At 53.7% G+C, this 24,963-nt stretch overlaps 3 protein-coding genes across 6 annotated transcripts; 1 reads left to right on the top strand and 2 right to left on the bottom strand.

Annotated features, from left to right (window-relative positions):
- Window positions 1–4,034: 4,034 nt before the first annotated feature.
- On the bottom strand, window positions 4,035–5,753 carry TMEM239 (transmembrane protein 239). Of its 4 annotated transcripts, none has more exons than XM_055372442.2 (2): window positions 5,630–5,753; window positions 4,035–4,517 (listed from the first exon to the last, which is right to left on the bottom strand). In XM_055372442.2, the coding sequence occupies exon 2, from the start codon at window positions 4,501–4,503 to the stop codon at window positions 4,048–4,050; it is 456 nt and encodes a 151-aa protein (XP_055228417.1). In that variant the 5' UTR covers window positions 4,504–4,517; window positions 5,630–5,753; the 3' UTR covers window positions 4,035–4,047. The 4 variants fall into 4 exon arrangements, with proteins under 4 accessions (XP_055228417.1, XP_004061761.3, XP_004061762.4 ...); XM_004061713.5 differs by lacking the exon at window positions 5,630–5,753 and adding an exon at window positions 4,647–4,767; XM_004061714.5 differs by lacking the exon at window positions 5,630–5,753 and adding an exon at window positions 4,647–4,761 and having other exon boundaries at window positions 4,035–4,554.
- Window positions 5,241–6,063, bottom strand: C21H20orf141 (chromosome 21 C20orf141 homolog). Its single transcript, XM_004061712.4, has 2 exons — window positions 5,630–6,063; window positions 5,241–5,536 (listed from the first exon to the last, which is right to left on the bottom strand). The coding sequence occupies exons 1-2, from the start codon at window positions 5,887–5,889 to the stop codon at window positions 5,296–5,298; spliced, it is 501 nt and encodes a 166-aa protein (XP_004061760.4). The 5' UTR covers window positions 5,890–6,063; the 3' UTR covers window positions 5,241–5,295.
- A 12,005-nt stretch (window positions 6,064–18,068) lies between these two features.
- On the top strand, window positions 18,069–24,655 carry CPXM1 (carboxypeptidase X, M14 family member 1). The gene is made up of 14 exons (XM_004061710.4): window positions 18,069–18,373; window positions 19,858–20,019; window positions 20,208–20,317; window positions 20,454–20,593; window positions 20,687–20,777; window positions 21,402–21,552; window positions 21,650–21,738; window positions 22,089–22,212; window positions 22,296–22,492; window positions 22,578–22,757; window positions 22,843–23,140; window positions 23,323–23,462; window positions 24,090–24,192; window positions 24,298–24,655. Exons 1-14 carry the CDS (start codon window positions 18,202–18,204, stop codon window positions 24,537–24,539), a joined length of 2,199 nt encoding a protein of 732 aa, XP_004061758.1. The 5' UTR covers window positions 18,069–18,201; the 3' UTR covers window positions 24,540–24,655.
- Window positions 24,656–24,963: the final 308 nt, after the last annotated feature.

The raw sequence follows: 24,963 nt of genomic DNA, 5'->3' as shown, positions 1-24,963 counted from the left end.
TGGCCTTGTCCCTGCCCCCGGGCCTTGGTCTAGCGCGCGCTGCACAGGCGTCCTTCCCCTCCCTGACGACCCTGTCTCCTCCCTCATTCCTTGTGGCCGGCTGTCCCTCCCCCCACCCCCAGCCTCACTCAGCCTCTCCTAGCCTCCCCCTTTCTCTGCACCCACGAGTCTAAAGGACAGCGCCCCCCTCGCGATTTCCCGCAGCTGGCCCTTGGAGGTTCCTGGGTGTCGCACGGCTTCTTCCTTTCGGGGACCCCTCTCCTTTCCTGAGTGGCCACTGACGCTCCATCTCTTGAAGGGGTACCCCTCAGCAGCTTGCGCCCCCTGACGCCGCCTTCCCTGTTCCTAGGGGCGGAGGGAAGCCCTACCCCAAGTATCCCCCAGCACATGTGTGCACCGCTGTAGATTCCCTCTCTCCTTAGACGCAAGGCCCCTCTCGCTGACACCGCCTCCGCTCCGGTTCCTTATGCTCTCCTTGACTTTATTTTTCCGGCCAGGCCGAAGTTGTTGCTGGATCCCCGGTGCACAGTCCAATCCCATGAGAGCAGCCTGCGGGGTGCGGTGGGGGAGGGCCGGCAAAGACATCCACCCAGCAGCCCAGGTCACACACAGGCCGATAGGAAGGCTCGCCCTTCTTGGCCCAAACCGAATGGCTTAGAACTCCATCATTTCACCATGCCCATTCTCCCCAGACTTGCATTTTTAAGCCTTTTAACTCTAAATGGACTTCTTTTTCTACTTTTAAAGGAATTTCAGGAATTACGTTGATGGTATCATGTTTCGCCTCTGCAAGCTCTCTAGCTTTATTGCCTGTTATCTCTATACCCTACTCCCACTTGCCTGCCCCTAGAGTTGTCCATTCCATTCTGTTTATCTTTCGTTTTTATGTGTTCTTGCCAAAAAGTGTCTTGTTTTGCTGACATGCTTTTACATTTGTGTAAGAGGAATTGTATTCTCATTCCATTTCTTTTTCAATGGCAAGATTTTAAGATTGGTTCATGTACCTTCTGCCCCTTCTAATTACTGCCCCTTGGGCCCATCTACCTTGTTTTACCCTTCCCTTTACCTATCCTGCTCCCACTAGTAACAGTGCAATAGGCATTCTCGTAATACCCCCTTATGCTTTGCTTCTCAAACAGGGTACAATGTATCACCTGGGAATCTTGTTAAAATGCAGGCTCTGGGCCAGGCACGGTGGCTCACGCCTGTAATCCCAGCACTTTGGGAGGCTGTGGTGGGCAGATCACCTGAGGTCAGGGATTCAAGACCAGCCTGGCCAACATGGTGAAACCCTGTCTCTACTAAAAATACAGAAGTTTGTCGGACTCGGTGGCAGGCCCCTGTAATCCCAGCTACTCAGGAGGCTGAGGCAGGAGAATTGCTTGAACCTGGGAGGTGGAGCGCAGTGAGCCGAGATTGCACCACTGCACTCCAGCCTGGACAACAGAACAAGACTCTGTCTCCAAAAAAAAAAAAAAAAAAAAAAATGCAGGCTCTGATTCAGCCTGTCTGGAGCAGGGCCTGAGACTGTATTTCCAACCAGCTTCCAGGTGATGCCTATGTTGCTGATTCTGGGACTACATTTTGAGGAGCAAGGCCCTTATGGACTTCTATGAAAATTCGTTCTGGGGTCCTAGGGTATATGTGGATCTAATTTGATGAGTATTGCCCATCAGCTCTCTAGTCTGGGTGCACCTCCTTACCCCATACCAGCTGGGCAGGAGGGTAAAAGGTATATAGTCTGTGGGGAAAGGAAGAAGGTCTTCTCCTTGCTGCTGCCCACATCCCATCCACTAGTGCATCTGGTCAGGGCCCCAAGCTCCTCTCTCCCTTCATTGGAATGGACCCAAGGCTCCAGAGCAACGTCCCTGGCTAGCAATGCATGGCCAAGTCAATGATGGATCTAGGCCAGGCAGCCTGGTCTCTGCCCTCACCACATGGGATCCTGAATCCTCAGCCTGCCATCTAGATTGGTTTGACTCATGAATTCCCTAGGCCTGGGCTTTAGCTCTGATAGGAGCTCTTGAGAAGCCTTGGGGTCTTCAGTTAGTTAGGTTGTTTGTGTTTCCTTTGCCCCCTTCACCTTCCCTTGAGTAGCCTGGTAGGACTCAGATGGCCTGGCCTTGCCACTGGCAAATGGCTATCCTGGGCCTGACTTCTCATCTCTAAAATGGGATGGTCACAGCATAGCTATAATTTGTGGTGCTAGGAGTGGTCCCAGGTCCTTCACTCACATGCCAGAGCCCTAAGACAGAGGTTCTTGCCTTAGTTTTACCCATGAGGAAAGTGAAGTTGAGGAAGGTTTAGCAATTTCCACTAAGGGCATGGAGCTAGTAAGTGAGAGTGCTGGGATTCAAGCCCAGCCTCAGCTCATGCACCAAAACCCATCTAACCATGAGACCACGTCAGCCCCATGCCCTACCTCGCTCTCACTACCATGCCATAATGCAGGGAGAAATACAAAGAAACAGAAAGGAAGGACTGGACCTTGGGTTTTGGCACTGATGCTGAAGGCATCTAATCCGTGGCATGGAGGGTTGCAAAATTCTAAGGCAAAAATGAGCCAGGGTTCTAGGGGCTAGCCCCAAGGCCCTGAGTATTTATGGGGCAAAAGAGGGGGACCTTGGGCCTGGGGCTTCAAGAGCAAGGATTTTAGGGTTATATATAAAGCAGGGATCAGAACTGGGCAGGAGTTGGGGATGGCCAGGGATTGGGTGGGGGTCAAGTGTGGATAAAGTTGTCTATCACGTACCTTACTTGGTAATTACCGATCACTCAATGTTTTGTTGGAGGGGCCAGCAAGTGAACGAACGGCCAGCATTCAGGGCATCAAAGGATTGCCCTTTCCAAAGCCCTTCTGGTGCCTGAGCGGCTTGCTGGGTCAGTTTTGGAAACCCTGGGGCTGTGCTTTCCCCACTCACACAGCTGTGCAAGCATCTCCTGGCACCTAGCCCCAGGCCCAAGCATTTCATAATCAAAATAGTTCAACATCTGCACATTTTGAGATTTCACAGCACGTGACCTTTTACATCTTGTACACACTTAACCAACCTCTTGTTTACCATTTTAGGGCCAAAATTCTATCCAGGACAGAGAGTTGATCTGAAAGCCCAGAGAAGCTTCCTGTTCCTTCAACAGTCTTTGGGGTCAAAAGATCTTATGCGCCTACAGAATGTTCTTAGAGCTCAAAACAACATCTTACAGGTTTTTGGCTTCTACAAAATGCTTCACAAATAGATATTGTCTTTGACTCACAACAACCCCATGACAGAAGTGGCCCACGTAACATTGAGGCTCAAATGAATTAATTGGCCAAGGCCACATATTGTGTAAGTGGGTGAAATGGGACTTCTTGATCATTTTTCCATAACAGACCTTGGGATTCTTAGAGAGTGAGTAGGTGCTGTCTGACCCCAGTTGGCCCATTTCTCAGACTTGGGGATGCGGACTGAGGCAGGAAGTAGGAAGTCTAGGGAGGAGGATGCGTGGGCTACGAGGTTTGGAGAGCGAGTGAGTTGAGGTCTCCTGGGGCTTCTGGCCAGCCTTCTCCCTGATAGATTTTTGTCACTGGGACCCTCTCTAGAGTCTGTGGTTCTCCTGGAAGTGGAAAGAGGGGATTGGTGGGAGGAATGGCAAGGCCAGTGGTACCCAGGTAGAAGTTCTCAGTGAGTCTGAAGCCGAGACAGCTGAGTGGCTATGAGAAAAAGATGCTGTCAGTTGCCAAGGGGGCCCCACGGGTATCATCACATCCATATGGGCGCTATCAGTGGCTTGGTCAAGCTCTGCCCCTGGCTAAGCAATTTTCACCAATGGCTAAGCCATCTGTCTTGCCCCCTCTTCTCAAAGCCCCCAGCCCCTCACACCAGGAACCTGCAGCATTAACTTGAGGAAGGAGTCCGGGGTCAGGCCAGTCTACCTGTTAGGGACTGGGGGTCTGGGCCCTGCCAAGGCAGGGAGCCCTGATCCCATTGCCCTCCCTCTCCCCGTGGGGTCTCAGGCCCTAGGCCAGGGCTCAACAGACACAGGCAGTGGGATGGGGTTGCCCTTCTATTGATCCAAATCCTGAGTGTAGCCTGGGTGAGTCATGGAGGTGAGGAGGCCCACGAGGCTCAGCAGTGTGGAGAAGAGCAGCAGGAAGGAGGCCGTGAAGAGGAGGGCAGGCAGAGCACTGAGCACCAGCAGCAGGAGAGCCGGTAGCAGGTGGCGCCACACCGCGGCCACGACAGGCCACAAGGAGCTCAGCAGGTAGGAGCCAGTGGTGAAGAGTGCATGGCACAACATTAGTGCCAGCAGCAGGTAGAGTATCCCCTCCAGACCCCACAGCAGGCGCTGCAGCGGTTGCCGCCAGTTCGAGGTGCTCCACCACTGGATCCAGCTCGGGGGCATGTGGCTCACCCACCAGCGCACCCAGCCATGCCTCGTGACCCAGGCTGACCAGGGCACTGCCTGCTGTGGCCCCTCGCCAGCCCCGATGGTATCTGTCTCCACTCGCGGCTGCTGCATCACGTCTGGTGCACCTGGGGAGAGGGCCAGGGCCTTGAAGATGCCTGGGACCTTGGGGAGGGGGGGGCAGAGAGGGGGTGCAGGGGTCAGGAGGGCACCAGTGTGGGTGGGGTGGGGCTACAGAATTAGGGACTGGGACTTACCTCTGGGCAGTTACCTAAGTCATGTTTCTTCCTGCAGCGCCCAGGACGGCCTGGCAGGCAGATCCAAGTCCCCACTCTCATCTACCCCCACCCTCCCCAGAGGAGCCCCTTTGTGACCCGGGCTGGGGTGGGGTCCAGCCAAGAGAGGAGTCACTGTAGGGTGTAAGGCCCACCCAAGTCCCTCTGCACAGACCCTCCAGGCTGGCAGGGGAGCCTTGGAGCCCCGCAGATGTAGTTTCTCATGCTTTCTCATGGGAAGCCCTCCCTGGATCCCTGTCCCTTCCCTGCTTTCCCTGCTGGCTGATATCCACCCCTTTCCAAACTGCTCTCTCGCAAGTCTTTCTGTCTGGACCTTCATTCTCTAGAGCCACAGAGGAGGCCAGAGTGGCTGCCCCCAACCCATAGGCTCTGAGATGGCTGCCACATTCTTCCTTGGGCTCCCTGGCTAGTATCCTACCTTCTCTTGCTGCCCCAAGACTCAGATCCAGGTATCTGATACCTATATTATGGGACTGGAGGTCCTGTGAGGTTCAGGCTGGGAAGAAAGGGGTATCATCCCACCTGCCCAGCCAGGAAGGAGAAAAGGGGGCCTGATGAAGAAGGGTGGTCATTGTATATTTGAAGGACACTGAGTTGTGGGGAGGGGCTCTCAGGCCCAAGGATGGAGGCAGAAAGCCAGGCCAAGCAGGGTCAAGGGCATGCCACAGGCTCTCAGGAGCGGGCCCAGCCCCATGAGCAGCAGCAGCAGCAGCGCGTCCTGGAGGCTAAGTTGTCCTGAGACTGTACCCATTTGCAGGAGTAGAGCCTCCTGCTGTCCAGGACCTTCACCGGCCCCCTGACTCTGGCCCCTGGTGAGAAGTTTGCGCTGTGGCAGAGTGCGACCTGCGGGCCTGTGGAGAGGGAGGGTGGCGACTGGGCTTAGGGAAGTTGTCCACTGGCCTGCCCGCCTACAATGCCCACCTGCCAGGCTGCTGCCCACTTACCTATGGAGCAGGTCAAAGGTGAGGAAGCTGACCAGAAGCAGCAGCAGGGCTGGGCCAGTCATGGAAAAGACTGCCTGGATTGTCAGTCCTAGTGCCCCTAGCCATAGGACACTGTCCAGGAGCTGGGCCCAGCTAGGGCCCCAGGCAGACACATGTGGACGCACTGGACTACCTGACCCCTCCCCAGCACCCAGGCCCCTTGGAGGAACTGGGATCGGATCCTCACGTGCTTCGGGTCTGGGTAAGCAGAGCAGGGTCATGGAGGGAGGTGGAGGTGACAGGAAGACCTAGTGCTGAAAAGGATTATAAGGGTGAGAGTAGGAGAAGGGGTAGGGCCCGGGCAGACAGAAGAGTGAGCTCAGAGTGGGGAATTAGGCTCCTGCAGAGTCTCCCCCTCCCCCATACCCACCCAGCAAACCCTCCTCACCTCCTCCCACTTTGGTCAGCATTCTGGGAGTGGGCACGTGGGGCATTGTGACCTGTTACCAGGTGGGGCCGTGGGGTAGGGAGGGGGCTGCTGCTGCTGCTGCTCTGACCTCATAAGCAGCTGGTGGCCTAGGTGGGGCTTAGCTGGGAAGTCAGGGATTTCTGAGAACTAAGACTCATTCTCTTGCCTTTGCTGATTCTCTGCCCTAGGGCCCTCCCTTGGGGATCTGAGTTGTCAGGAAGGCATTCTAACCCCATTACTACTTGGGCATCTGTCCAAGGGAGCGAGGTCTGCTTTCTTCTTCCTGTGAGTTTGCAGAGCTGCAGGTCCAGGGCGAAGTCATTCAATATCTCTGTCCCCAGCTGTCTTCCCTGTGGGTCCTTCTAGGGGATTTTTCAGGCCTGAAGTTCCAGATTGCAGAGATGGGCTCTGCCAGGGGACTGCCTGAGGCTTCTGGGGCTGGGCTTCCGCATAACCTGCTAAATGGGGGTGAGAGAGGAGGGGGCTGTTCAGGTATTCTAAGCACTACAGTTTATAGGGGGTGTTATGCATACTGGGGTTCCAGTAATGAGGTAGAGGACATGAACTTAAGAGGACTATGACCTAGTAACCCCCATATTAGAGGTTAAGGTTACAGTCTGAGAATGGAGTTAAGGAAAATGAACATATAATGAAGGGGTTAGTCACTTGGATTATCAGTATATCAGATTACACTGGTCATCTGTAAATGGGTGGTGGCCATAGGGGTCCAGCACATCTCAGTTTAGTGACTTGAGAGGCAAGAGCAGAAATGTGTCATAATTAAGAGAACTTAATCTTTGCCCACATATCATACTTTGAAGGAAAACTGGTAGGGGTGGCAAAAGGGGAGACAGTGGCCATACAGCCCCTAGGAGAGGAGGAGACAGAACAAGAATCAGGCTGCATATCCACCTCCAGCAGGCCTTGCCCAGAGACGAGGGTCACCAGCCCTAATGACCATGCACTGATCGCCCTTGGTCTGGCTGTTCTTGTTTATCCAGCAGCTGGGTTTTAGGAGTAGATTTGTCCGTAATGGGATAGGGTATAACAGAAGATCCCAGAATTTTTTTTTTTTTGGCATTAAGTTCCAATTGTGTTTGTAAAGGAACATTAAGGTTTAAGATTGGCAATTCCCTGAGCCTGATCAATCCTGGATGCATCCACACAATTGCATTCCTGGATATACAGACCTGGGGAGCATGTCCTGATGAGTCCACCAAGATCAGGCTACTCCATATTGCAGGGCATTGGGGGATCTGAGAGTCTAAAGCTCCTTAAAGATTTACTATGCACCAGGTGCTCTGTATGCATGTATAGGAGAGTTCTGTCTGTGATTTTCTCAGAGTTTATTTTGTATTCAACAATCATTTATTTAAGTGCTTCCTATGTGCCAGGCACTGCACCAGATGGTGAGTGTATTAGGCCATTCTTGCGTTGCTATGAAGAAATACCTGAGACTGGGTAATTTATAAGAAAAGAGGCTTAATTGGCTTGCAGTTTTGCAGGCTGTGCAGGAAGTAGGGTACCAGCATCTGCTTTTGGGGAGGCCTCAGGAAACTTCCAATCATGGCAGAAGGCAAAGTGTGAGGAGCAAGGGAGAGAGTGGTGGTTAGGGGAGTTGCCACACACTTAAACAACCAGATCTTGAGAGAACTCACTCACTATTTCAAGGACAGCACCAAGCCATGAAGTATCCACCCCCATGACCCAAACACCTCCCATCAGGCCCTACCTCCAACATTGGGATTTGAGATTTCAACTTGAGATTTGGACAAATATTCAGACTATATCAATGGGTCATAATTTCTAAAAGTAGAGCCTGAGATGGGGATACTTGTACACATGGTTTATTGAGGGAGTGCTCTGAGGAGGAAAACTTTTCTTTCTGTTTTTTTTTTTTTTTTTTTGAGACAGAGTTTTGCTCTTGTTGCCCAGGCTGGAGTGCAATGGTGCCATCTTGGCTCGCTGCAAACTCCGCCTCCCGGGTTTAAGTGATTCTCCTGCTTCAGCCTCCCAAGTAACTGAGATTACAGGCGCCCACCACCACACCCGGCTAATTTTTGTATTTTTAGTAGAGACAGGGTTTCACCATGTCGGCCAGGCTGGTCTCAAACTCCTGACCTCAGGTGATGTGACCGCCTCAGCCTCCCAAAGTGCTGGGATTACAGGTGCGAGCCACCCTGCCCGACCAGAAGGGGAAGATTTTTAAAAATCAAGAGACTCTTCAGAATTGAAGGACATGATTCTGTAGACCATAACTTTCCACCAATTCACAGCCCAATACATGAAACAGGGCTAGCTAACATCAAGGCATATAATGAAATTCACATTAGCAGGGATAAAAAGACAATCCTAAGAGCTTCCACCAAATAAAAACATCACATACATCGGATCTGAAGCAAGAATGGTATCACACTTCTAAACACCAATACTGGTAGCTAGAAGACAATAAATGCCCTCAAAATGATTTCTAATATAGAAATGTATAGGTCTGAATGATTATTAATTGGGAGGGTAGAATAATGACATTTCAATCATACAAGGTCTCAGAAATTTGACCTTGCATATACCCTTTCTTAGAAAGCTACTGGAGGATGTGCTTCAGCAAAACAAAGAATTAAACTAAGAAAGAGAGCAATATGGCATTCAATAAATGAGATTAAGCACAGAAAAGGGACGATGAGAAAGACCTGGGATGTCAACTATACCCCCGGGTAAAGAAAGTAAACAACCCAGCCTGAAACCAGAAGATGTGCTCTAGGAGCGATGTCTCCAGAGGAAAATGAAATCAACTGATTATTAGCTATGTTTGACTATATTGAGTAAATGTTCAGTTATACTGGAAGCTTTGCAATTGAATTAATGAGTGATGCCTAGAAAACTAAGCAAATGATAAAAACAAAGTAATTACTAACTCCAGGTAGCACAAAAAGTTAAACATAATATTTACATAGTCATAACAAAAGCACTGAATATTGATTCCAAATAGCAATTGAGCTTTACTGAAAATGGAAGGAGGGAGTGTATGTTTGTGTATCTGGATGTGTGTATTGAGGGGAGGATGGTAGAAAAACTAACACCTTAATTTCATAGCAGAAATCCACAGATAACAACTACATATAGAAAAATCAAGAAATGCACAGTGACTCACACCTGTAATCCCAGAACTTTGGGAGGCTGAGGCGGGCAGATCACTTGAGGCCAGGAGTTCAAGACCAGCCTGGCCAACATGGTAAAACCCCATCTCTACTAAAAAATACAAAAATTAACTGAGCATGGTGGCAGGCACCTGTAATCCCAGCTACTTGAGTGGCTGAGGCACAAGGATCACTTGAGCCTGGGAGGCAGAGGTTGCAGTGAGCCTCAGCTCACTGCACTCCAGCCTGGACAGCAGAGCAAGAAATTGTCTTTTAAAAAAAAGAAGAAGAAGAAGAAAAGAAAAGAAAAAAGAAAAAAAGGAAATAGCAAGAAATGTAAGCATAGAGATAAAGACAGGAGAAATAACAAAAAGAACTAAAAGTTCTTGGCTTGGGAAAGGCATAGAGCCGAGTCTTCCATTACAAGCCTAAATGTGATTTACCTTTAAAACTATATTGTAGACTGGACCTCTATGGGAAACTGTATGAAGATTTATCAGATAACTAAACATAGATCTACATTCAATTCAGCAACCTCACTACTGGATATCTACCCAAAGGAAAATAAGTTATTATATCAAAAAGACACCTGCATACATAGTTTATTGCAGCACAGTTCACAATTGCAAAGATATGGAACCAATCTAAGCGCCCATCAACTGATGAGTGAATAGAGGGAATGTGCTATGTGTGCGCGCGCACACACACACACACACCATGGAATACTACTCAGCCATAAAAAAGAGTGAAATAATGTCTTTTGGATGGAACTGGAGGTCATTATTCTAAGTGAAGTAACTAAGGAATGGAAAGCCAAATACCATATATTCTCACTTATAAATGGAAGCTGGCCGGACACGGTGGCTCACGCCTGTAATCCCAGCACTTTGGGAGGCCGAGGCGGGCAGATCACGAGGTCAGGAGATCGAGACCATCCTGACTAACACGGTGAAACCCGTCTCTACTAAAAATACAAAAAATTAGCCGGGCGTGGTGGCGGCGCCTGTAGTCCCAGCTACTCGGGAGGCTGAGGCGGGAGAATGGCGTGAACCCAGGAGGTGGAGCTTGCAGTGAGCTGAGATCCCGCCACCGCATTCCAGCCTGGGTGACAGAGCGAGACTCGTCTCAAAAAAAAAAAAAAAAAAAAGAATTAAAGAAAAAAGAGGTGGAGCATCCTGCAGCCCTGGCCCCTAAAAGATTGGTGGGAGTGTGCCAGCTGCTCCACCCTAGTCACTTTGGGAACTGGTCTTTCAGTTCATGGCCTGCCATGTCCTCTCCTGCAAATCCTGGCACTGTTGGGAAGGTCCTTTCAGCCCTGCTTTGTCCCCTCTAACCTTGAATATATTATACACACACTTTATGAGAGCTGACGAGGGACCAGGTGCTGTTCTAGGCTCTGAGGTGCAGCTGTGGACATTTGGGTACAAAGTTCTTCTGGCAGGGTACTTACCTCCTGCTGGGGGTGGGGGAACCTGAACAGCCAACACGTAAGTAAAGCAAGATCATCTCAGTGTTGAGTGCCTTGAAGACAATAATTTAAACGGGTGGGAGGATAGAGTGTGTAAAGTGAAAAAGTTTGCTTTAGTCAGGGTAGTCAGGGTAGTCAGGGAAAGCCTTTGGGAGCAGGTGATATTGAAAGGAAATCTGACTGAGAAGGCAAATTCCATGCACAAATTAAAAGGCCAGGAGGCTAGTTGGGCTGTTGCGTGGGAGGAGCAGCTAGAATGCCGGAGTGACTGGGGGGATGGGAGCCAGGGGATAGGGAGGCAGATGGAATGGGAAAGGCGTGGGCAGGAAGAACTTGGTCATGAAGACCTTGCAGGTGAACCCACTGGGGCCTTAAGCCTGGAGGAACTTGACACAGTTTGCCTACTGTGTGGGGAACGGTTTGGAGGGGGTGTGGGCTTCAGGAGGCTGAGATGTCCTGTTTCTTGTGCCCCCTCCTTTCTTCCCAACCCCCGAGAAACCTGGATGGGTGTGGGGACCAGAGACCTGGAGGTGGCCAGATTGGGCTTTGGTGGGAAGCTTAGCAGCCCTCGGGACCTGTTCAGACTGCGGCCTCCCACCTTCGGGAAGCATCGGCGCTGCCCATCTGCCCCTGCCTGGCGTCCAGGGAGTCCCGGCTGTGCAGCGCTTCCCTTGAATGTCTCTCTGTCCTCCCATCCAGTGCCTGGGACCCGGCAGCGCCGTCGAGGCAGGGCGCTGCGAGGCGGGACCCAGTTGCACGTGGGCCCTGTGGGATCACTCCCTTTCGGGGGTCCTCTAGCTCTTTACCCTGCGCGCGTGGGGCAGACCAGATGCCTCGAGGAGCTCCAGGACCAGTGCCTATGAGGTAGTCCCTGCCGGTGGTGGGCCCCAGTCCCAGACTGCGGCGCGCTATTTCTTTACGGGGTTCGCGTGAGCGTGGGCTGCCAGAATGGTGCCGACAAGCTGCTTTTGGGTGATTCAAATCATTTATACAGATAGTGCCCCTGCAAAAAACATTTGCGCAGGGCCCCGCTTACGCCAGAGGATTGCGGGCCACTTCTGGGCATCGCTTCTCGTGGGGATGGGAGCATCTCCCTGGAGAGCCCTTTGCAAAGGCCAAGCGCTGGCCAAAGGCACACCGCTGGACGCGTTTCCTTCCTTCTGGAGAGATGACCAGGAATGCAGGATCCAAAGGGGGTCTTGGAGGGAGGGCGGGAAGGGCATCTCCGGATCTGGGCAGACCCAGGGCTGCCGGCTCCCCGAGGAGAATACGGGTTGGGGGCGAGGAGCTGGAGGGGAGGTCAGGGCGTGCATCAAGCCTTGGCTCCTCCACCCCAGCCCCAGCCCGCGGGCTATCGCTCAGGCTTCTCTCTCCGGGTTATGTAACCCCGGGACGGGACGTGGCAGCCGGGTGAGTGAGCGAAGGAGTAGGGGAGGGAAGGGAAAGGAGAGGAGGGGCGGGGCCGGGGTTGGTGATGGTGGTGGTGGGAAGCGCCGCCGTGCCGCCTCTTCTTGGGCCCCTTGGGTTGTCTTTCTGGAGGATTCCGGGACCAGCCCTCTCCCCAGGCTCCGGGTCGCCCCCTAGCCCCCCGCCGCCTCATTTTCCCTTCACTCTTTTCCCCCTTCTGTCCCACCCGCCCTGCCAGGGGGCCTCTGGCTCTGGATAGCTTTTCCTCTCCGGTTGTAGTTTCCTTCCCAAAGTTCTCAGCTTTGCTGCCTCGCCCAAGTCATTAGCCGCTCTGAGCCTCAGTTTATCAGTTTGTAAAATGAAGTTTGATTGAGCGGCCACGTGTAAAACTCCTGGCATAGTGCATGGTACAAAGTAGATGTCTGCTGCGGGCTAAGGGCCTCGAGGGGCTAAGTGAAATGTTGTGTGCCAGGCTGGGTGTTAGAGCCCCGGGAGCCGCAGCCACGAATGGTTGGCTCCCGGGTGGTAAAAGAATTTATCAACAACAGTATAGGTTTGAAAAGTTTTATTAGATGCAAAGAACTCCACAGCAGAGCACAGAGGGGCGCTTCAGCAAGAGAGGCCTGAGCTCACTTGCAGGGAACTGAAGGGTAATTTTGACCACATTAGTTATGTAGGTCATAGTAAATGATTACATTTGTAGACATTTTGGTACCTTGATGACAGCAAAGGTTGCACAATGGGTTCCAACATGCGTGCATTCCGGAGATGTATAGAAATTCTAGGGAAAGAAGCCTGGTACCAGATGTGGCTTTAGATAATAGGAAAGTACCATTCTGAGTTCCTCAGATAAGGGGCTTTGCCTCCTGATGGTCTGCTTGATGGCCACCAGGTGATCCTTGCTCTCCTCATTTTCCCCCTGATAAATATTTTGGGCAAATCTTTGACCCTTTGTATTTCTCCATGCTCATGTCTACTTGTCTGTTAGGATCCCAAGAAAGGGAAAATGGCACAGTGAAGAGGGGTGTCCAGTCTGTCTGGCTACTTCCTGCTGAAAAGGGGCATTGAAAGGATTCCTTTCTTGCTTTCTGTCATGAAGGGAATGAAGGGTCATGATAAACTTGTTCATGGAGGGAAGACCAGATTCCATCAAGAGGCCCCATGAAAATAGAAGTTGCTGTTGCAGGCTGGTATTGGGATTGCATAGTCATCTGTAGGTGGAATCATTGTAAGCTGGAAGATATAAGCATTAAAAGGCAGGAATTACAGGCATGCACCTCCGGGCCCACAGATTTTTGTGTTTTTAGTAGAGACAGGGTCTCACCATGTTGGCCAGGCTGGTGTCCAACTCCTGACCTCAGGTGATCCGCCCGCCTCGCCTTGGTCTCCCAAAGTACTAGGATTACAGGTGTGAGCCACCACACCTGGCCCCTGGGGTCTCAATTTGTGTATTTATGCATGGCCTCCACCAGTCTAGCTTGGAAAAGGGCAGGGCTTTCAGATAGTTTCATACATACAAAATTATTATTTCTTTTTATTTTATTTTATTTGAGATGGAATTTCGCTCTTGTTGCCCAGGCTGGAGTGCAGTGGCACAATCTCAACTCACCACAACTTCCGCCTCCAAGATTCAAACGATTCTCCTGCCTCAGCCTCTGGAGTAACTGGGATTACAGAAATGAACCACCATGCCCAGCTCATTTTGTATTTTTAGTAGAGATGGGGTTTCTCCGTGTTGGCTAGGCTGGTCTCAAACTCCTGACCTCAGGTGACCCACTCGCCTCAGCCTCCCAAAGTGCTGGGATTACAGGTGTGAGCCACCGCGCCCAGCTATTATTTCTTATAATTTAGAAAAATTAACAGGTTTTATTATATATTTTTCATTCCTTCCAACAGAGAAGTTACCATATGATCCTGTCTGCCCCTACCTCTGTTTGGGCCAGAATTGGTGGCCTGGTTTTGCCAATAGGTTCTATGTTGGGGACAGCTTCTGCCCAGCTCTGTTACTAGGACTGGGAGCATGAGCTTCATCTGCCCACGCTAAAGATCACATGTGTGATTTTTTGTGTGTGGGAACAGCAGGTAGTTAATACCACAAATACATCTTGCCAGGTTAAATCAAAGGCGACAGTTAAAGTCCGAAATTCTTGAATGAACTTCGAGGGATCCTGACTAAATGAACCCAACTTGGATTGAATTTGCAAAAGATCAGACATGATCAGAAAAGGGACATGAACTTGGCTTGTTCCCAAATCTTCATTAGCCACCTTAGGGAGAGGCAAAATATTTTGGGGATTTTTCTGAGGACTCTGTACTAGTAGCATATGTGACTCCCCTGAGAGTATATGAAGGGGAGAAAGTATTTGGGTATGTGGGTGGGAGATTGACTAGGGAATGGAGCAGATGGAGAGGGTGTAGGTGAAGAGTGAGCAGGTTGAGGAGGATGTAATAGGCAAAAGGAAGGATCATCTAAGACATCAGAACCGGGAAGGGAGGAAGTTCCTTGGAAGCATACATGACAATTTGTATGTAATTTTGGGTTTGGATTTGGGGATAAAGCAAAAAAGACCTGAACATATGGGACTTCTGAATCCTTTCCAAGTTTCCGGCAAAAAATCAGTTAAGTTGTAAAATAACATTGCAATCCCAAGTTTCATTAATTGGCCAAATTGATTGATTAGGGAGCTTGTATTGAACCCAAGCAATATTAGAAAAAAGGATATGCTTTTTAAAATCTTATTTATTTTTTATTTGTATTTTTTGAGACAGAGTCTTGCTTTGTTGCCCAGGCTGGAGTGCTGTGGCGCCACCTTGGCTCACTGCAACCTCCGCCTCCTAGGTTCAAGTGATTCTCTTGCTTCGGCCTCCGGAGTAGCTGGAATTATAGGCGCGCATCACCACGCCCAGCTAACTTTTGTATTTGTTTTCTTTTTTTTTTATTTGTCTTGAATTTATTTTTTATTATTTTTTATTTTTATTTTTTTTATTGATCATTCTTGGGTGTTTGTCACAGAGGGGGATTTGGCAGTGTCACAGGACAACAGTGGAGGGAAGGTCAGCAGATAAACATGTGAACAAAGGTCTCTGGTTTTCCTAGGTAGAGGTCCCTGCGGCCTTCCGCAGTGTTTGTGTCCCTGGGTACTTGAGATTAGGGAGTGGTGATGACTCTTAACGAGCATGCTGCCTTCAAGCATCTGTTTAACAAAGCACATCTTCCACCGCCCTTAATCCATTTAACCCTGAGTGGACACAGCACATGTTTCAGAGAACACAGGGTTGGGGGTAAGGTCATAGATCAACAGCATCCCAAGGCAGAAGAATTTTTCTTAGTACAGAGCAAAATGAAGTCTCCCATGTCTACTTCCTTCTATACAGACACAGCAACAATCTGATTTCTCTATCTTTTCCCCACCTTTCCCCCTTTTTTATTCCACAAACCCGCCATCGTCATCATGGCCCGTTCTCAATGAGCTGTTGGGTACACCTCCCAGACGGGGTGGTGGCCGGGCAGAGGGGTTCCTCACTTCCCAGAAGGGGCGGCCGGGCAGAGGCGCCCCCCCAACTCCCGGATGGGGCAGCTGGCCGGGCGGGGGCTGGCCGGGCGGGGGCTGACCCCCCACCTCCCTCCCGGATGGGGTGGCTGCCGGGTGGAGACGCTCCTCACTTCTCAGACGGGTCAGCCGGGCAGAGACGTTCCTCACTTCCTAGACGGGATGGCGGCAGGGAAGAGGCGCTCCTCACTTCCCAGACAGGGCGGCTGCCGGGCAGAGGCGCTCCTCACATCCCGGACGGGGCGACAGGGCAGAGGCGCTCCCCACATCTCAGATGATGGGCGGCCGGGCAGAGACGCTCCTCACTTCCTAGACGGGATGGCGGCCGGGAAGAGGCGCTCCTCACTTCCCAGACGGGGCGGCGACCGGGCAGAGGCTGCAATCTCGGCACTTTGGGAGGCCAAGGCAGGCGGCTGGGAGGTGGTTGTAGCGAGCCGAGATCACGCCACTGCACTCCAGCCTGGGCACCATTGAGCACTGAGTGAACGAGACTCCGTCTGCAATCCCAGTACCTCGGGAGGCCGAGGCTGGCCGATCACTCGCGGTTAGGAGCTGGAGACCAGCCCGGCCAACACAGCGAAACCCCGTCTCCACCAAAAAAATACGAAAACCAGTCAGGCGTGGCGGCGCGCGCCTGCAATCGCAGGCACTCGGCAGGCTGAGGCAGGAGAATCAGGCAGGGAGGTTGCAGTGAGCTGAGATGGCAGCAGTACCGTCCAGCTTCGGCTGGGCATCAGAGGGAGACCGTGGAAAGAGCGGGAGAGGGAGACTGTGGGGAGAGGGAGAGGGAGAGGGAGAGGGAGAGGGAGAGGGGGAGGGGGAGGGGGGCTTATTATTATTTTTTTTTTTGAGATGTTGTTTTGCCCTTTCACCCAGACTGGAGTGAAGTGGCGCCATCTTGGCCCACTGCAACCTCCGCCCCCGGGTACAAGTAATTCTCCTGCCTCAGCCTCCCTAGTAGCTGGGATTATATGTGCCCGCCACATATAATTAGCCCCCGGCTGATTTTTTTTTTTTTTTGTATTTTTAGTAGAGACAGGGTTTTGCCATGTTGGCCAGGCTGATCTCGAACTCCTGACCTCAGGTGATCCACTCGCCTCGGCCTCCCAAAGTGCTAGGATTACAGGTGTGAGTCACTGTGCCCGGCCAAGTTTTGCATTTTTAGTAGACTCCGGGTCTTTAACTCCGGACCTCAGGTGATCTGCCTGCCTTGGCCTCCCAAAGTGCTGGGGTTACAGGCGTGAGCCGCTGTGCTCAGCCTTACGTGCTTATTTTTAAGAGTTTGTGGGTCAAAATGAGACCTATGGGACCGTTTTTAAGGAGGCAATCCAAGGGCGAGTTGGATGGAACTGAATTAATTGAACCGAAGTTGGGTTTAGACAAGGAACTGCAAGATCCCTGAGGCATCCCTGTGTAGAACTGAGATCCACCGCTTCCAGGACAAGGCTTATGGAGTGTTAAAATGAAAGGGCCCTGCCGCTCTGACAGGCAATAGCTCTTTTGTCTTGGCCTTGGGGTAATACTGGGGGATGGCGCTTGGCCAGAAACTGTCAGTTGCCAACGAGAACTCAAGCTGGTTCACTGGCAGTCCGAAAACAGAAAAGAGCCCTGGCCAGTCCCTCACCCCTAAGGGCAAGGACAGCCAGGTATCCCTTCTCTAGGGCTTCAGGATCCCACAGAAGAGCTGCCTCCACCGGGGCCGGCAGTTCCCCAAAGAGTAAAGAACCAGACCGTGCAAGGAAGCAGAGAGAAAAAGGAAGAGGGAAATCCCAGTGAAGTCCCCGTATGGGCCACCAAGATGCCAGGAAAGGTGTCAGAGCTCCGGAACCGGGCAGTGGTTGGCTCCCGGGTGGTAAAAGAACTTATCAACAGCAGTATAGGTCTGAAAAGGAAAGTTTTATTAGATGGAAAGGCCGAGGCAGCAGAGCGCAGTAGGTGCTTCAGCAAGAGAGGACTGAGCTCCCTGCGGGGAACTGCAGGGTAACTTGGACCACATTAGTCACTTAGGTCATGGTAAATGGTTACATTCGTCGATATTTTGGTGCCTTGATGTCAGCAAAGTTTGCACAATGGGTCTTAACGTGCACTCATTCCGGAAATGTACAGAAATTCTAGTTACTTATAAATTCTTGGGAAGGAAGCTTGGTACCAGATGTGGCTTTAGACAATAGGGAAGTGTCATTCTGAATTCCTCAGATAAGGGGCTTTGCCTCCTGTTGGTCGACTTGATGGCCACCAGGTGGTCTTTGGTCTCTTCAGTGTGGCTTTGCAGACTATAAAGGCGCAGCGCGCCAATGAGGCGGGTTGGCCCCAGACGGCGGAGAGGAAGGGCAGAGTCGGCGGTCCTGAGACTTGGGGCGGCCCCTTGGAGGTCAGCCCCGCTCGCTCCTCCCGGCCCTCTTCTCCTCTCCGAGGTCCGAGGCGGGCAGCGGGCTGTGGGCGGGCAGGAGGCTGCGGAGGGGCGGGGGGCAGGAAGGGGCGGGGGGCTCGGCGCACTCGGCAGGAAGAGACCGACCCACCACCCGCCGCAGCCCGCGCGCCCCTGGCACTCAATCCCCGCCATGTGGGGGCTCCTGCTCGCCCTGGCCGCCTTCGCGCCGGCCGTCGGCCCGGCTCTGGGGGCGCCCAGGAACTCGGGGCTGGGCCTCGCGCAGCCCGGGACCACTAAGGTCCCAGGCTCGATCCCGGCCCTGCATAGCAGCCCGGCACAGCCGCCGGCGGAGACACCTAACGGTGAGTTCCCCGACCGACGGTCCGCTCCCCCGCAAGCCGACTGCCCGGCTCTCCTGCCCCGTGGGGCGATCCCTCCCTAACACGCGGGCACACGCACACCCACGCACACTCACACTCATGCACACTCACCCCACACGCACACGCGCGCGCACTCACACACATTCACACACACGCACACTTGCACTCACACGCGCGCGCATTCACACTCACGCACACACACGCACACTCACACGCGCATGGGCGCACACACAGTGCGCGCGCACACACACACACTCACACTCACAGTGCACACACACATATACACACTCACACTCCCTCAACTCCCTGCTGGGAGCAATGGCTGCTGACTCGGCAGCCCCAGTTCCCTGCCAGACCTAGTCAGCAGTCCCAGGACAGGCGCCAGTGGGATGCTGCCTCTTCCAAGCCCCAAACCTTCCCTTTTCACCAAAGACAAAACAGGCCAGAACTGGCAGGAGGGGAGACAGAGGGGCAAAAGCTCTCAAGGTGCAGAGCAAGACTGCGTAGGAGAGAGTTTGAAGGCGAGGGCTGGAAAGAAAGAACAAAAGGAAAGAAGGGAGAGCCCCTCGCTGAGGCTGCCGGGAGGATGGGGCAGAGCGGGAGAGGAAGGCAGCCCGACCTCCCAGCTTTCCAGATGTGGAATAGGAGAGGAGGAGCGCAAGCGGATGGCACTCAGGGGCTTCTAGAGGAGGCAAGTGGAAGAGGGTCTTGAAGGGTGATGTCCCCGAGCCAGGAGAGTCTGGAGAGAGAGAGAGAGAGAGGGCTGCCAAGAAGGAAGCGGCGGGCAAAGGCACAGGGGCACCAGATGCGAAAATGGGCAGCCTGTTCTGGAGGCAGCTGTGGAGCTTCGATGGGTACCCCCAGCACCTGCCTGTGCAGAGCCTTGTGCTGAAGGGCCGGCGGGCAGGCCCAGCCCTGAAAGCCTCGACACCCAGGCAGACACGGATTCCAGGACAGGCCATCTGAGCTCAGAGAGCAGACACAACAATGGAAGCGGCACAGGGGTTTTGGGGCATGATGCTGAGTCTGGAGCTAAGAAAGCCTCCTTGGAAAGGCATCTGGGCTGAGATGCAAAGGAAGAATGGGAATTAGGTGAAAAAATCAGAGGCGAGGGGTAGCATTACAGGGGAGCTAGTGCAGAGGCCTGGAGGTAAAGTGCCAGACTCAGCTCTTTGGAGCAACCGAACAGTTTCTAGAGGCTGGGTGCAGCTCTCCATTGGATTAGAGGTTCAGAGGGGAGGCTGGCCAAGCATGTAGTCACATCAGGGAGGAGAAGGAGGAGCCAAGGAAGTGGCTGGAGAGGCAGGTTGGGGTCAGATTGCAGGCCTTTGATGTCCTGTGAAGGCTGTTAGATCCTGGTGGTGTGGCCTGCTGTGGGCCCACATGTCTTCTTGGGCTGGCAGACCTTTCCATGCGGGGTTTCACCATTCTTCCTTTCCCCCATGCTGTGCCTCTCGGACCCCAAGGGACCTCAGAACAGCATGTCCGGATTCGAGTCATCAAGAAGAAAAAGGTCATTATGAAGAAGCGGAAGAAGCTAACTCGCCCCACCCCCCTGGTGACTGCCAGGCCCCTTGTGACCCCCACTCCAGCAGGGACCCTCAACCCTACTGAGAAACAAGAAACAGGTACTTCCTCTCCAGGGGCCCAGCCCAGACTTGCAGCCCTTGGGGCACTTTACCAGCACAGCTCTTGGCCTCATGGGCACCAGCACGCCCCTTGCTTGCCTAGCACAGGAGCAAGCTTAGGCTGAGCTTCCCACCTGCCCTGGCTACCCTCCCTCTGGTCCTGTCTCACTGCTCTATCCCCGCCCCAGGCTGTCCTCCTTTGGGTCTGGAGTCCCTGCGAGTTTCAGATAGCCGGCTTGAGGCATCCAGCAGCCAGTCCTTTGGTCTTGGACCACACCGAGGACGGCTCAACATTCAGGTCAGTAATCCTGGCTCAGAGCCCTGGTCTCAGGGTAGGGAAGGCAGCCCCTGGGAGCTTCTCTCCTGCCTCCTCTCTGTCCTGGCCTGCCCCACTCTGTCCGCCTGGGCCTGACCACCATGTCCTGTGTCTGCAGTCGGGCCTGGAGGACGGCGATCTATATGATGGAGGCTGGTGTGCTGAGGAGCAGGACACTGATCCATGGTTTCAGGTGGACGCTGGGCACCCCACCCGCTTCTCGGGTGTTATCACACAGGGCAGGAACTCTGTCTGGAGGTGAGGCAGACTAACCCTAGGTCAGGAGGTCACAGAAGGACTGGGGTGGGAGTCCTGGGGGCACCGATGATCTCTCTCCACCTCTCCCGCCAGGTATGACTGGGTCACATCATACAAGGTCCAGTTCAGCAATGACAGTCGGACCTGGTGGGGAAGTAGGAACCACAGCAGTGGGATGGACGCAGTGAGTGGTCCCACTGTGGCTGGGGCCTCCATGCTGGGAGTTGGGCACCCAGTCCAGGCTAGGCTGAGGCTCCTCTGAGGACAAGGAATAGATGCCAGCTTAGGCTTCCCAGGGGGGTGGGGCTTGTTGTCAAGAGGGTGGCACACGGCAGGCACCATTGGGAGCCAGCTGCTTTGGGACATGCCCACATCCTCCCCAGATAATGCCACCACAGGGTGGGTGCTGCTTCACGGTACAGCTTCCTCCCGGCATGCCCCTTCTGGCCCCGGGCCTCTGGTCCACATCACTTCTTGCCTTCTCGTGGTTCTGACTTCCATGTCTCATGGACCTCTTTTTACAGCAGGCTACAATGTGGAGTCCTGGCCAGCTCTAGGATTGGCTTCCCCTGAGTCATGTGGCCAAACTGGTCTAATGAACTGTGTCCAATCCAGAGAGCAAGGCTGCCTAGGGCTGCCCATTGGCAGGGGCTGTGGGCCGGGTCTGTGTTTGATGCACAGTGCAAGTCTCTAGCTGAGCCCACTAGGGTGGGGAGACAGTGAGCTTGGAGGCCTGAGCTCCTTCCCTGGGTCCTGGGCCAGGCTTCTGGGGTTTGAGCAGCCACAACAGAGAACTTGCTGCCCCCAGGTATTTCCTGCCAATTCAGACCCAGAAACTCCAGTGCTGAACCTCCTGCCGGAGCCCCAGGTGGCCCGCTTCATTCGCCTGCTGCCCCAGACCTGGCTCCAGGGAGGCGCGCCTTGCCTCCGGGCAGAGATCCTGGCCTGCCCAGTCTCAGGTGGGCAGTCAGGCCAGGGTTGGTTGGGCAGGGCTTGGATGCAGGGTGCATCCTTCACTGTGGACACACCCTTTACCATAAACTCAACCTCCACCAGACCCCAATGACCTATTCCTTGAGGCCCCTGCGTCGGGATCCTCTGACCCTCTAGACTTTCAGCATCACAATTACAAGGCCATGAGGAAGGTCAGATATAACCCCTATGACCTGGGAAGGAGGGCCCACCCATCTCAGGTCCCCTTCCCACCTTCCCACCGGGGCACAACCTGCTGTGACTGCGCTTGTATGCCCCTGCTGCCTCCTGATGTCTCAGCCTTCTCTCCTGTGGACCTCTAAGCTCCATCCCATTTTCCCTTATTATGGCGCCCCCCCGTCCTGCCCCTTCCTCCCGGCTCTGCTGCCGCTCCCCTCCTGTACCATGATGGGATGCCCCCTCTGGGCCATCGCTGACTTTTTAAGTCTTTCCATGGCACATGTGATCTGCCCCTGGGTGTACCCCTCCCATGCCTCATGCCGTGCTACACTCTGCCCACCAGCTGATGAAGCAGGTACAAGAGCAATGCCCCAACATCACCCGCATCTACAGCATTGGGAAGAGCTACCAGGGCCTGAAGCTGTATGTGATGGAAATGTCGGACCAGCCTGGGGAGCATGAGCTGGGTACTGGCATGGGGAGTAGGGAGAGGTAGGCACAGGGCAGGGCCCCAGGCATGAACCCGCTGCAAGCCCCCATGTGTCCCCAGGGGAGCCTGAGGTGCGCTATGTGGCTGGCATGCATGGGAACGAGGCCCTGGGGCGGGAGTTGCTTCTGCTCCTGATGCAGTTCCTGTGCCATGAGTTCCTGCGAGGGAACCCACGGGTGACCCGGCTGCTCTCTGAGATGCGCATTCACCTGCTGCCCTCCATGAACCCTGATGGCTATGAGATCGCCTACCACCGGGTAGGCCACCCAGCATGAGGGCCACTCTGTCCTTCTGCCCTGGTGGCTGGACCTGCTCGATTTGAACAAGCCCCTTGCCTGGCAGGGTTCAGAGCTGGTGGGCTGGGCCGAGGGCCGCTGGAACAACCAGAGCATCGATCTTAACCATAATTTTGCTGACCTCAACACACCACTGTGGGAAGCACAGGACGATGGGAAGGTGCCCCACATCGTCCCCAACCATCACCTGCCATTGCCCACTTACTACACCCTGCCCAATGCCACCGTGAGTATTTTGAGGGCGGCAGTGGAGGTCTGTGAGGGGCGGGCCTTGTCTCTGTCTCCTGCCCCTCCTGACCTGCCCCATCCAGGTGGCTCCTGAAACGCGGGCAGTAATCAAGTGGATGAAGCGGATCCCCTTTGTGCTAAGTGCCAACCTCCACGGGGGTGAGCTCGTGGTGTCCTACCCATTCGACATGACTCGCACCCCGTGGGCTGCCCGCGAGCTCACGCCCACACCAGATGATGCTGTGTTTCGCTGGCTCAGCACTGTCTATGCTGGCAGTAATCTGGCCATGCAGGACACCAGCCGCCGACCCTGCCACAGCCAGGACTTCTCCGTGCACGGCAACATCATCAACGGGGCTGACTGGCACACAGTCCCCGGGAGTATGTGCCTGAGGGTGGAGTTAGCCCTGGCCCCGTAACCCCTGCCCTGATAAGACAGCCTGCGGTTGCGTACAGTGCTGGCGTCTGTTCCCACTCTGAAGTGTCCCTCAGAGAAGGGAGGGTAGCGGGAGGATGGGACTGCGTCCTGCCTGCTTAGGCACCAGTGTCTGTGGTCCCCTTAGGCATGAATGACTTCAGCTACCTACACACCAACTGCTTTGAGGTCACTGTGGAGCTGTCCTGTGACAAGTTCCCTCATGAGAATGAATTGCCCCAGGAGTGGGAGAACAACAAAGACGCCCTCCTCACCTACCTGGAGCAGGTCGGATCTGCGTCCCGGCCCCCAGCCTGCCTGAATCACTCCTGCTGTCCATTTAGGCTACAGCTCCTACCAGGGGTTCTTCTAAGGTCCAGCTGAGCATTCAGACTCACAAGATGCCATGGGCCATGCTTGGTATCAGATTGTCTTGGAAGCACACAGGACAGGAAGTGCAGTTTGCTGGCAGCGTGGCATCGTGTTAGAGCCGGTGGGAGGAGCCTCCATTGCAGTCTAGGTGGTGGTCCGTGGCGCTGCCCCAGAGCTATCCTCAGGAGAGACTCACGCGAGGCAGGTGCAGGAGCTGTCCTGGCATAGAAGCTTCATGTTCCATGGAGCTCATAACCCTTGTAATAGCTCCATAAGCAGAGCTTCCAAAGGGTCTACCAAAGACAAGCCCAATAACCTGGGAAAGCCCAAGGATAGATAAGCCTTCCTACCAGGTATTTATCGTTTTCTTAGTCCAGATGTGATTTGTCAATCAAGATTTTTTTTTCCAGAAGTAGTGTCACCTAGGAACACAGTAGACCTACCACTTTGATCAGGTTTGCAGGGCAACAGAGCCAGCAAGTTAGCTAAGCAGCATGTTATCCTGCCGAAGGGGAAGGGCTCTGATAACCTCTTCCCACACAGGTGCGCATGGGCATTGCAGGAGTGGTGAGGGACAAGGACACGGAGCTTGGGATTGCTGACGCTGTCATTGCCGTGGATGGGATTAACCATGACGTGACCACGGGTGTGTTTGACCGGGAGGGCAAGGGAAGGGGCTGGAGGGCTGGAGGCTCGGGAAGAAGCAGAAGATCATTAATTGGGTCCTGATCGTGCCCTTCACTCTCCTCAGCGTGGGGCGGGGATTATTGGCGTCTGCTGACCCCAGGGGACTACATGGTGACTGCCAGTGCCGAGGGCTACCATTCAGTGACACGGAACTGTCGGGTCACCTTTGAAGAAGGCCCCTTCCCCTGCAATTTCGTGCTCACCAAGACTCCCAAACAGAGGCTGCGCGAGCTGCTGGCAGCTGGGGCCAAGGTGCCCCCGGACCTTCGCAGGCGCCTGGAGCGGCTAAGGGGACAGAAGGATTGATACCTGCGGTTTAAGAGCCCTAGGGCAGGCTGGACCTGTCAAGACGAGAAGGGGAAGAGTAGAGAGGGAGGGACAAAGTGAGGAAAAGGTGCTCATTAAAGCTACCGGGCACCTTAGCTCATCTTCGTGTTGTCTCTGTGCCCCAGGTCCTCCCCCGGGGGCGGGCCTCGGCCCACCCCTCAGTTCCTATTCTGCACACTTGCACACTCTCATCAGTTGGCTTCTGGACACATTGTGTGAAAAGAGGATCCCACCCGGGCTCTTCCTGAACCAAGGGCCTGGCAGAGCAACTCATTTCTTCTGATCAGCTTCTGCTACAGGTACCATTACACTGCTGCCAGGCATTCTGTAAGCGCCTACTCATTGCCAGGTGTGCAAGGAATCAGGATCAGCCGTGCCTGCACTCAAACTCCTAGGGCTCCTA

Source organism: Gorilla gorilla, chromosome 21, assembly GCF_029281585.2.
Source record: "Gorilla gorilla gorilla isolate KB3781 chromosome 21, NHGRI_mGorGor1-v2.1_pri, whole genome shotgun sequence".
Lineage (NCBI taxonomy): Eukaryota > Metazoa > Chordata > Mammalia > Primates > Hominidae > Gorilla > Gorilla gorilla.
Note: the sequence above shows the minus strand (reverse complement) of the source record. Positions and strands in the feature narration are given on the sequence as shown.